The sequence below is a fragment of the Drosophila novamexicana genome, unplaced genomic scaffold (genome assembly GCF_003285875.2).
Source record: "Drosophila novamexicana strain 15010-1031.04,08,12 unplaced genomic scaffold, DnovRS2.1 tig00000193-arrow-pilon, whole genome shotgun sequence".
Lineage (NCBI taxonomy): Eukaryota > Metazoa > Arthropoda > Insecta > Diptera > Drosophilidae > Drosophila > Drosophila novamexicana.
Genome location: NW_020824787.1, coordinates 1,083,878 through 1,095,896, shown reverse-complemented (window position 1 = coordinate 1,095,896; position 12,019 = coordinate 1,083,878). Strand labels below are relative to the sequence as shown.

At 38.8% G+C, this 12,019-nt stretch overlaps 1 protein-coding gene and 1 long non-coding RNA gene across 2 annotated transcripts; one reads left to right on the top strand and one right to left on the bottom strand.

Moving 5' to 3' along the window:
• Positions 1–953: 953 nt before the first annotated feature.
• Positions 954–11,479, bottom strand: LOC115758752 (lipase 3). Its single transcript, XM_030699510.1, has 5 exons — positions 11,201–11,479; positions 3,919–4,096; positions 3,490–3,851; positions 3,243–3,401; positions 954–1,905 (listed from the first exon to the last, which is right to left on the bottom strand). The coding sequence occupies exons 1-5, from the start codon at positions 11,441–11,443 to the stop codon at positions 1,237–1,239; spliced, it is 1,611 nt and encodes a 536-aa protein (XP_030555370.1). The 5' UTR covers positions 11,444–11,479; the 3' UTR covers positions 954–1,236.
• On the top strand, positions 8,923–9,826 carry LOC115758753. The gene is made up of 3 exons (XR_004017461.1): positions 8,923–9,160; positions 9,243–9,581; positions 9,634–9,826. It is a non-coding gene; the product is annotated as an uncharacterized LOC115758753 (long non-coding RNA).
• Positions 11,480–12,019: the final 540 nt, after the last annotated feature.

Sequence of the window (12,019 nt, the reverse complement as noted above, 5' to 3'; positions counted from 1 at the left end):
TTATATATATTCATTTCGCACCGCAACTCGCAACTGACTTTGGTTCAAGCACCAACTCAATAATGAAACCTCTGAATTTTGGAAATTCACAATTTCTTAATCAGCTGTGCTCAGCGAAAGCTCAGCTTTTATTGCTTCTCACGAAGTCAATTTGGTGATTTGGCTGTTATCAGTTGTTAGTTGAATATACACATATATTCATATTAATTTGCATATAGAAAAGTGTTTGCCGTTTTTTACCGGGTGGCTTAGTTCTTCAATGCAGTTACCATCTTGTATGTATGTAAGTGCACATTAATACGGGGTTAAGGAAATTAAAAAGCAAGGAAAACAGTTTGAAACCTGCTGGATGAGCTGTTTTGCTTATCATTCGATCGAAAATTTTTAAAAGGGTTTTAAAATAATTTAAGTTGTTTCCGAACTGCTTGAAAGCTGGAAGTGGAAGCCGGATAATACAGTCAAGAATATTATTTCCATGTATAGTATCGTATGTTTATAAATTATTGAGATAGAATTCTCATGTATGTGAAACACAAAATTTCGTATCAACCTATTTGGTCCAAGAAGAAGCATGCATGATGATTTTTGGCTGTTGTTTATAGAATAGATTAATAATATACTTTGAAAGCGATGCATTTAATTGTATACACGGATAGTGTAATAGTCTAACGGATTAGATACTCTTTGAATAATTTTATAAATCGCTCAAGAAAGAGTTCATGCCTACAATGAGAACTTGTGAACACCATCGAGTATTTTACCACTTTAACTTTTGGTCAGATAATGCGAAAATTAATTTGCCTTGATTTTAATTTTTAATAAGACTATCGCATTTAGTTCCCTTTAGTCATAGCTTACTTATTGAGGTAATTCAAAACAAAGCTAAGCGCATTACCTTAAAATATATTTTATTATTAAAAATACATAAATTTGTACACATACATAAATAGAATATTTGCAGAGAGAGCAACACAGAAAGTACTTATTGATATCTGGTAAATGGAGTTTTTTGATTAGGCTCAAGAGTTCCTGTTGGATAATCGGATGAGTGGTGAGCGGGTGAATATGATATTGTTCTGGTTGGATGCTGGGCGTGCCTGAGTTGATGTAGTGGCATCTGCAGCTCCGCATGGATAGGTCGGAGGCAGACGCTGGGATTAAAGTAGTAATTGTTAAAATGTCATCACAGTCAAATGAAATTACACAAGATAGAACCTTGCCCGCTGCTCAGACAAATCACGCGTCCAATGCGGGTGTGGTTGTTGTGGCTTCCACTACATCCTCGGTGGTGGTTGCCACTTCCTCTGTTGCTGTCGTCGTCGTTGTTACTGTTGCAGCTGTTGTTGTTGTTGTTGCACTTGCAGCTGGCATCCTTAACTCTTGTTCCAGTCTATGGGGCAAGTGGACATTGGGCGGCAAAGCTGATTGAAGCGTTGTCTGCATTTGTATTTGATTCTGGAGCTGCTGACGCTGCAGCTGCATGGCCAGGAAGCTGGCCAAATTGGCCGTCAGCTTAGCCCTGTGATTCTCCACGCGTCGTATGTTTCGCACCAGACGATTGTAGACCAGCGGCTTCACATCGATGGCCCACAGAAAGTCCAAGTGGTTAAAGCGCTCCATCGGCACCAAATACTTGTCTATCACATTTGGCAACTCTCTGGCCAGTCGATCCACGCCTGTCGTCGACACGAGCAGATCATTTACTGAGTAATACAGGGCCACTGGCACTTTTACACGTGACAGATCGTAGTCTGGCGGCGTCATGCGATTGTATTCCAACTGATTCCTCAAATAGCCCCGATCGAACTTGCGAAAGTGCCCCGATTTCATCAGCTGGCCAAAGTGCTCCAGCTGCTTGATCGAGGCACCTGAGGGCGTATGACTCAGCATGACAGGCAGCATAGTCTGCAAGTAGATCGAAAATAATATTTTTGTTAATTTGGAATAGCTTAAAAATGGTTAAGTGTAACTTGCTTAACCCAAGCCCAAGACACAAATCTTTGTAAAGTTCAAATTGATTTGAATTGCATGCAGAAAAAGAACACCATAAATTAAAGTCATATGAATACAATACTAAAACGTGTTGATGTGGACCATAAAGATTCTACAACTTTTTTAATAACAAAAAAAATGCCTTTAAGTTTTTTACGAGCTGTTTTACCATGAAGTGTATATTTCCTCAGTTCCATATGTCTCTGTGGTTAACCCCTTAACGCTGACCTAATTTAAACCAACATTGCCAAGGTGTCATATTTGAGTGCGTATACGCACTATGAGCACTTGACAATTTTACCACCTCCTTGTACATGGCCCAACGCTACGCTTGCTCATACAAAGCTGGCTTGGGGAAAGGGTCATGGGTCAGAAAGACCCCTCATTTGCATGCATTGCCGCTTATTTGGGCTGTTCACCGTGTTCAGCTCGCCTGTGTCAGTTAATTTCGCTCATTTTGCCCCAGGCACAACAACTACTATAATAGCAATGACAGGGAGAAGTGTCGGCTCCCAATGGCATTATTATTAATTACACCACACACTATACACCTGCTGTTCATGTTTTGCATGTAATTTAAGCCTCGCGCGCTCCATTTTGTGGGTCATAACTTCAAATCTGAGGATGTTCAATTCGCGGTTGGTTTTAGTCAAGGAGCACAGTTTTGCATTGGGGTAAGTTAATCAAGCGGCTGATAAAGAGAGTATAATATCTTTTATAGGCTCTGTGTAGGGAATTTAGCCATTCAAAGCTGGTATATAAAAAGAAACAAAGACTGATAGTACATAAGTTGATTCGGCAATATGAGAATCTTTCAATTAAGGCTTGTTTTTTGAAAGAGTTTGAGGTAGTTCGTCCTTTGAAATCTTCTGTAATAGCTTCAAATTAACATTTTCATTTAAATAACTCCAAATATTATCCAACATTCTTCAGACTCTACACGCTTTAATTGTTAGAAGCCCTACAGTTGCCCAGCTGTAATTGAGCTCCAAATAAATCCTACCGTGCTCTCCCTATCACACTTAATCACATCGATAGAAAACCCATTCAAAGAACCGCAATGGGCAGGCAAATGAAGTGCGAACTTAATGAAGACAATCGTATCGGTCCCAAAAAGAACAACAACATCAGCAACAGAGTATCGAATGTGAAAATGGAAAATTCAAATCAATGCCCGCAAACATTTTGGGGAAAAACATGGAAAAATGTGAGGGCATGAGTGCTGGGGCGCCAGCCGGGAGCCACATTACCTTGTTGAGCTGTTCGGAATTGTAGCCAGCGACCAAAAACAGGATATTCGAGCAGACATCCTGCGTCATGGCATTGTCGTGGCACACAACCTGACTGTGGTCCACTAGGAATTTCGTGTTGGGCATGAATTCGGTGATGCGCAGCATTCGCGTTGCGGCCTGTAAAATAAGACCGCAAAGAAAAAAAAACAGAAATCGGAAAACAGGTTAAATCGAATTAAGGGAATGCACAATATTCGCAATTTACCGTTAGGAAATCCAGAAACAATACAAGAGTGCGAAACAGGGGACTCTTCATATCGTGTATGTAGGCAATGGGCGCCAGTGCGTGCATTGAGGTGATTTTCTGCGAGTAGGCGGGCTGCTCGGAGCAGAGCACCCAAAATATGGCCGTGCCCTGAGAGTGGCCAATATAATGAAGCTGGTCGTAGCCCGTTTTGCTCAGTATATAATCAATATTTGCGGGCAGATCATATTTGCCCATCTCATGGAACGTAAAGTCCCAGAATTCCTGATAGTCGCTGTTCAGGCTGGTGTGATTCTTCGAGTAGCGATTGCCACGCGAATTGCCCATCCACACATCGTAGCCCAGATCGGAGAGCATGTAGCCTGCAAAATAAGCCCAATTATATAGTCAGCAGCATATACATTATATACTATCTATTAATGTACTTACCCAGGCCCGACTTGGGCCCCATCAGCACCCAGGTCGCTGATGTATCCAGTATGCCGTGCATCAGGAGCACCGGCTGCGCTCCCTTCTTTGGTATACGATGCATTTCCAGTATATATCCATCCTTGGTAACCACTGTATGCGTCTCCGATGGATAACCGTATTTGCGTATTAATTTCGGCTGTTGAAAGAGACCGCCAGCAAAAAAAGGGAATAAAAAACAAGCAAGAGAAATTCCATTAGAATCGCAAGTGCAAATCATGGCAGTGTGAAATTGAGTTGCTGCCGCCCCGACCCGCCCCGCCCCGCTCTGAAATGTCCGATTCTCTTTCCCCTTTAAAACTGCCTGCTTTTCCAATTTGCATAACTCTGCGGCCCAGGTGGAGCTGCCTCGGTTGCCAGCAGCGACATCGTCTGGGCCCTAACCACAGCAATTTCGGCTAATGAATTTTAATTTATAGCATCAACAAGTTAAACAAGCTGCAGACTATTGCAACACTCCTGCCGCCCCTGTGGTCCTGCTACAGGAAAGCCTCGCTGAGTAATTTGTTATGCTCAGGCATTTTATGAGCAGTAAAGGATAAAATAGAGAATTTTGGACACAGATTTGCAAGCAAATGAAACCAAATACAAATATTAAGAAATGTACCGCTTAAGTCAAGGAAATTAAATGCCGGAGGACTAAAGATTGTTTTCATTGAAGTCTATCATAAAGGATAACGTGAAAATCATGATAATAGAAGGGTTCCGAATGCAAAAAAAATTTTTAAATTATCATGAGCTGTCTGCAATTAAGGTGACCATGGAGGACAGCATTATTTTCATTACCAAAGAGAAACTATTGAGAATGCAAAGATTATGGGATAACAATGAGGATTTAGTATTAGAGGACTGAACTTTGAAGAGTAGGCACATATTTAAAGCACACAAGTGAACGTAAACTGACCATGAGGTGGATTTGTAAACATATATAATTAAAGAAAAAAACTGAATTATACTGACAATAATCGTTAATAAGCCTTGACCATTGAGAACGTGAAGGTTATGGGCACACAATGGGACAATAATTGTGATGATAATGGAATAAGATTGAAAAATTGTCTCAACTTTAAGGGAAAATCATTTTTAAATTTGACTTGGTATATAAGCGACATGTACTAAGTATTAAAAGCACCTTGAAGGAGACGTGGCTCATAAATAAAAGAAAAGTAAGAAGTAAATTACTGACTGGATGATGAAGTCTAAGAGCAGCTAAGTCCATTTAGCAGCTAGCCATGCAGTTTATTGGTCCTGTGCGAATGCCTGTTTATATGTTTATTGGATAGCACATTTGAAATTCATTCAAATACATTCTGGAAATGTTTCCTTTAAGAGCTAATTACTTTTCTTAACTATTTGGATGGGCAAGTGCTGTGTCGCATCAAAACGGTGCCGCCGCGGCGTCGCGCATGCCAATAAAAAATTTCTTTATTAACACCCGAATGCAAATGAAGAGCTTGAATGACTAATCATAATTTATTTGATCAATCTGAAGCTATAAGACATAATAAATATCGGTATTCCGAAATAGAATTTCAGCTGATGTGACGCAGCTCGCAGGGGAGTCACGTATTACGCATACGCCGCGTATGACAGCATACCCCTCTTTTTCCGGCTGTGCATAATGTTTATAGATTTTTAATGTTTCGTGATAATTTTGATAAGTCTTTCAAGAGTTATACAATCGTTGGTGTCGATGCCAAAATAATTGTTGGCTTATAAAACAATAGTTGAAAATTGTATATGCACGCGATTACATAAAACCCAGATACAGAGAGAGAGAGAGAGGGACGGAGAGAGAGAGAGAATGATAGGGAGATGCCTTAAAAAACACAGTTGATGTTGTTTGGCATTTTAATTAACCTTGGCAGCGAATCGGAATGGCCACAGCTGAGCAGCAGCTGAGCGGCAACAACAACAAAACGTTCATTTAATGAGTATTAACAATTGCATTGGCCAACTGACTTTGCCGGCTGGTTGGCCAACACGAGGAAGTGGTACCGCGAACTGAGCCACTGAAATATTTCTTTCCTTTTTCACGCTTTTGCCAATGTTTAGGCATAAATTTGAGGTGTGTTGTTTTATTTTGTATTTTTATTTATTTTTTTTTTTTTTTTTGGCGATTTCCTAGCGCATTTGTTATGTAATTTCTTTTGTCTTCTCTTTGAAATGCAAAGAATAAAAGGCCAGAGCTATGCCGTTTCAACAGCTGTCCTCACTTTCAGCTTTTGTTTTTCTTGGCAAATAACCGCTTGACACACTTTTCATGCCGGCCAAAATGGCACAGCCAATATTTGTTTAAGCCACAAGGCGCTGGTAAAGTTGTTAAAATTCGAAAAAAGACGAGACGCTGCCAAGTTGCAGTCGCATCTCACAAGCAGCAGCTGTTGGTATTCCCCGCCCCTTTAGTTGTGGCACATACTAGTGTTGTGAAACGCTGTTGAAATCTACGCAAAATGTGCATATATTTTATTTTCTGCCTACAGATAAACATTCGCAAATTGCACGGCATAAATTTTATTGTATAAGCATCTGTACTTGGGCTCTATGGTTGGCCAATTTTGTTAGAAATTATAAAGCACTTAAGCACTTTTATCAAGGCAAAGACTTAAAGCTTCGTTTGTTAAAGTCACAATTAATTGGGCAGAGAAAAAATGAGTTGGTTTAACATTAAGCTTTTTCACATTTGCCTTCAAAGTATCTTAAAAATACTAATGTGTGAGTCCTTTATAATATAACATTGCTACAAACATTTAACAATTACAGGGTACATACTAAGGGTTCACTGTACGAGACTAGATAATCCAGACTAATATGCAATGTACGCAACTTTAACTTAAGTGTTAAATGTATTTTGCATCAAATATAAGTACCATAATTAAATTTATTTTAGGAAATCAATTTGAATGCTTTATATTTAATTCATTTTCAATTTTAAGGACTTAAATTTCTTTAACTTAAGAAAAATAATATAGCTTTTAGCATGCAGTTCACACTTATATACTTTTATTTGATTATCAGTTAAGCTATAGTATTATGAAGCCTCAACAGTTTCACAAAAGCTTTAACTTTGACTAAAAACTGTTTTGCATAACTACATCAGATGTTAATTAAAATATTTTATTAGCATTTAACTCCAACTTACTGACATTACTACATCCCACCTCCAAGCTGCCCGCTTGCACCGGCAAATTAAAAGTTTTTATCACGCATCAACAAATAACCAGCAAATAATACAAACTAACTTCCAATAGCGAGTGCTGTACAAATATTGCACAAAACAAAAAAAAATAAAATTTAAATATTTAGTTTTTACTCAACTTAAAAGCTACAAACTATAACGAAATACAGGAAAAAAGAAGAGAAGGCTTAGTAAATAAATAAATCAGCAGATCCATAAATGTGGCAAAACTGTAATTAAATGAATGAGAGTAGGTTGTAAACAGGTAGATAAATAAACCGGGACCTATGTCAATCCGAATATATTTTGTCTACTTTTTGGGTTGTTTGTTTGGCATTTACCGTTCCGCTAACTGAGCATATATTTTAGGCAAAAATCCATCTTCATTAGCACCTTAAACATAATTTTCGTCTCGCATCTTTTGGATCGCATCATGACCCACTAAACGTTGCGTTTGTTGGTTTGTGTCCATGCTAATTATGCTAAATGTGTATGTGAGCTGGACTTTAAGGCGTGCCTTTGTTTATATACGCATTCGTATTGTTGTTGTTGCTATCTTTATTGTTGACATCTGCTTTTTTGTAATGTCAATGCAAATTTTTGTACATATTTTGTATTTGCTGATGGTTTTTATGGACTGCGCTCATTTACATAAAGCACTTTTGATTTCTCGTGCTGCGCCACAAGGGAACCGCACCACTTTTGGTTTCGATCAATATCGATCTTCACATCGCCCATTTTGTAACCGACCTTGATATTGACATCTCTTTTCGTGTCGTCGCGCACTTCGGCACGATCATAACAATCATAATAATCACCATTATATTTGACCGGCAGCTATTCGAAACGTCTCGGCGATATCTCAACCAGTTTTTCTATATGCATGTGTATTTCTTTATATGCTATTTGTATTTCTGGTCTTGGCTTTGCCATGGTTTTGCATTTATTATGCGTTTGTTGGCCTGACATCAATTTAATGACATCAAAACACAAAGGTTAATCACATTTGAACTTTTGTTTTATGCCGATCAATCGGGCTGAATATTATTAATGTAGAGCAGACTGTTAATTCAATGCATCGCTTATCAAATGCAAAACAACAGTTAAATATCTCCCATCATCTTTTGATTAAATTTTAAGTTATATTTTCAAATCTATCTGGCTAGTTTCCTGAAATGACGTCAAGGACTTTTGTAGATTACTTTATTTTCTTGTTTCGCTAGATTTATATATTAGTTATTTAAGTTGTACGCTTACTTAATAGCATAATTATAGCTTTTAAATAAAAGTTGAAATATGCTAAGAATTTGCCAATCGCAGAGAAGCCCCTACAAACTAATTTTCTATTTTTAAAAATGTTCATTATTATAAAAAATAGTTCCCTGTACAGAACTTTTAAATGAAGCTCTATAGTGAGCTACAAAACGCACATTTAAGCTGAAAACTTATTACACCTAGGGTCAAAGGTACCTTAATCTGTTCGTGTGCTCCTATATTCCGGTCGCCATTTCAGACACATTTCACCTGTCCATTTGTCAAACAACGTAATCAACTTGATGACAACAATTTACAAATCTGTTTGCCTTTGGCATGCAAAAACTATGCGGAAACTCTTCAAATTCAAATTAAGGCACTGCCAAAACCTAAAAACAAGAAGAAAAAAAAAACAAACAAAAACTAAAGCTACAAGCTAAACAAAGGCAGCAAAGGCAAAGTAAACCAAACCTTACAAGGAAAAAAATTATATATATAATAGAAACGATTGAGAGAAAAAAAGTATTGCAATAGCATTTCCTTATTGTTGTGATGTGTAGTGCTGGCTTTCTTTAAGCGACAAAAGACAAACCAGATGCATGGGCCTAGCATTGTCCCAGAGCTCCAGAGATCTCAAATCGTTGGCTGGGCATGCCAAGTGTTAGGCACGTGAGACGAAGGCTCCTAACCCATATTTCAAAGTCAGTCAGCCAGTCGACGGGTTAGCCTAATTGCATGTTGATTATTGTGTACGTGTGCGTGTGAGTGAGTGTATGTGTATGTGTATGCGTATGTGTGTGTGTTGACAATTGACAATTTGTTATTGCTGCTATTAAAGGTGTCTCTCCCTCAGCACTCTCCCGCCTGTTCAGTCTTCTCCCCGGTCGACGATTATGCAATTGGCAACGTGCAGAAATTGTTGAAGAGTTTGTTGGGCTTTGCTTTTTGGTTCGCTTAGTTTGTTGGCCACATTTGTAAGCCCAGCCATGACTTTGCATAAGATTCAGTTTCGGTTTCAGTTTCAGTCTGTCAGACTTTATAATATCGTTACCCGGTTGACAATGCTCGTATATCTCTCTGTCAGGTTTAAGACGCACGTAAATCGCATAATGCACGTTACGTTATCACGTAACTACCAGCACCCGCACCCCCATCCACCAGCCACCCATGTACACTCGTCTTCTTCTATTTGGTAAGTTGTTATTGTTGTTGTTTGGCGACTTGTTAATAATCATTTTTTGTAGTCGAGTTTATTGGCTTTGTCAATTTTCGCTTGCTTGTCATTATTGTGCATTATTGATTTTAATGGCAAGACTAACCCCACCTTTAAAGCGTATGTGGTAATCCTCTCTAATGTTTGCTCTTCAAATTTTGTCTTTTACCCTTGATGGGTAGCTGCCAAAAAAATTATTGTGTGCATATTTTAAGGCAGGTCTTTTTTATTTTTCAAGGGTTTTTCAATTTTCATGAAATGCAAATTTTGGTTTTATTTTGATGTGACCTTAGAAAAACCAACGTCAACTGCATTTATAATAATAATGATGTGAACGTAAAACGAATTTAATTGATCTAATTGTAGCCACGTGAACTGGGCCAACTAACGGCCCAGCTAGGGCTCCAAGGTCGTCAGCCGCACATATTTTTTACATTTTATAATCATGTGATAGCAAACATGATAACATTTATAAAATTGTATTTTATGTAAATTGAATTTGATTTGTAATAATATTCATTTAATCAGGTGTGTTTGATCTTGAACATTTAATACAGTATTCTTACAAGTTAACTAACAAGTAATGTAAAGAATTTTTTCTTTACTTATTAAGTTTCATTTAAATAATTTGCAGTTTTTTCCCTAATAAGTTAAGTTTAACTAATAGTTAAAAATTTAACGATTTTTGTTATGATATGTGTAATATGTTAATTGTGTTTAATTGTTTAATAGAATGAGAAAGCCGATAGATATATTTCAAATATGAATTCTTCAGTGTATAACAAATTACTAGTATTTAAATAATAAAGTCTTATCTGAATTATACACACTTTTATTACTATAGCTCTTACCTCAGCTTCTGTTTATTTTCGAATTCAAGGAAATGCATTTGTTTGCCACCGCTCTTCGGTCACTGATTTGTGTGCTGATTAGAGCCTTAGTAAAAATTAGCGGCAACGCCATAAAAAGCGAACAATAAATCGCACTATTCGAAATATATAAAAAAAAAGTCGCAAAGTCTGCGGCTGATGTTTTTCGCACACGTCAGTTGACCATAAAAAGAGTCCACACTAAAATCACACTCGAAATAAACTAAGCAAGACCCGAAGAACTTGCAACGGGCATTGCATGTGACGAACAAATAGAGGGCAACTTCTTCACGTGCTTCGAAATGATTAGAGCGACCTCCGGCAGCGCCGCCAATAATAAAGTTCTGCCACTAAAAAGTTGGGGAACAACTGGGCGCAACCGAAGTCAACGAACTGCAGAAACTGAGGAAACTTTCTTTCGAACGGAAAGTGTGAAGACAAAAAATAAGTGTAAATTTATTTAACATAGAAAATTTGTTCAACCGAAATCATAAATAAAAATATTAAGCTGGTGGCGGGTAAAAACTGGGGCCACAAAGCGCACTGAGAAAAGCTGAACCGGTAACAGCAAATGTAACAAAGGTACCAACAACAGCAACAACAACTGTAACAACAATAACAAATGTCAATGCCAACAACTTTAATTTTCGGTTTGCTTGAAGTTCGCCCTGTTTGCCACACCGTGTCTTTTCTTCATTCACCCCGGTTGCTTGGCGGTGGGTTACTTACCGTTATCAGCGAGGCATCTTCCAGCACATCGGACTTGAGATTGCGTCCGCCGCCAGCCAAATTGGCATTGCTGGAGAGTAGGACGCTGTTTAGCAGATTCTTGAAGCTCAGCGAGGTGTAGCTAAAGGGCGAGAGTATTGTGAAGGCGCCGGCGCTGCCGCAGACCAGCAGTGCCACCAGGCTGTGCAACAGCAGCGCCGTTGGCCATGAGCCAAAACCGCAGACGCGACACTTTGCCCACATCTGGCAGAGTCACAAGGAGAGAGGAAAAGAGACAGAAAGAAGGAGAAAGAATGCGAGAGAGAGAGAGGGAGAGACTCTCACACACACACACACGCACTACACTCACTCGACAAATTGGCAATGCAACAGTTGCTTGCACCTAAGCGTAACGATTACGTCGCTTTATAGCTTATATACCCCCTTAACCGCGACCGAAAATCGAAATTTCACTTGCAACACTTTTTTTTAATTTTATATTTAGGTACGTTTGTGCCAGCTGCCACTTGTTGCATGGGGCATCCTTAGCGCAGGCAAGGATTAATTCGTAATTGTTTTCGTATTATATAGTCTAGTATTTAAAATACGATCGCTCTATAAGTTGGCTAGAAGCGCACGCGCTTTGGACGCTACGGACAGGTTTCACTTGCCAACCGATTCGCTGGAGCTTCGTTACTCAACTGACTCAAAGCGTTGCCCACGACTCGACAGACAGCCCGAGCATGAGCCGGGCCAGCACTGCGGCAAGTTCGATGCAAACTTGTTGCAGCTTGAAGCCTACTGATCAACCATGTTGATCAATGCTCTTGTACGCTGACT

Bases quoted from the DNA above. Each gene is read 5' to 3' on its own strand.
- LOC115758752 (XM_030699510.1), bottom strand. From the start codon at position 11,443: ATGTGGGCAAAGTGTCGCGTCTGCGGTTTTGGCTCATGGCCAACGGCG. The intron at 3,852-3,918 runs GTAAGTACATTA...CTTATTTTGCAG, and splicing joins GGGGCCCAAGTCGGGCCTGG to GCTACATGCTCTCCGATCTG. The intron at 3,402-3,489 runs GTAAATTGCGAA...CTTATTTTACAG, and splicing joins TGTTTCTGGATTTCCTAACG to GCCGCAACGCGAATGCTGCG.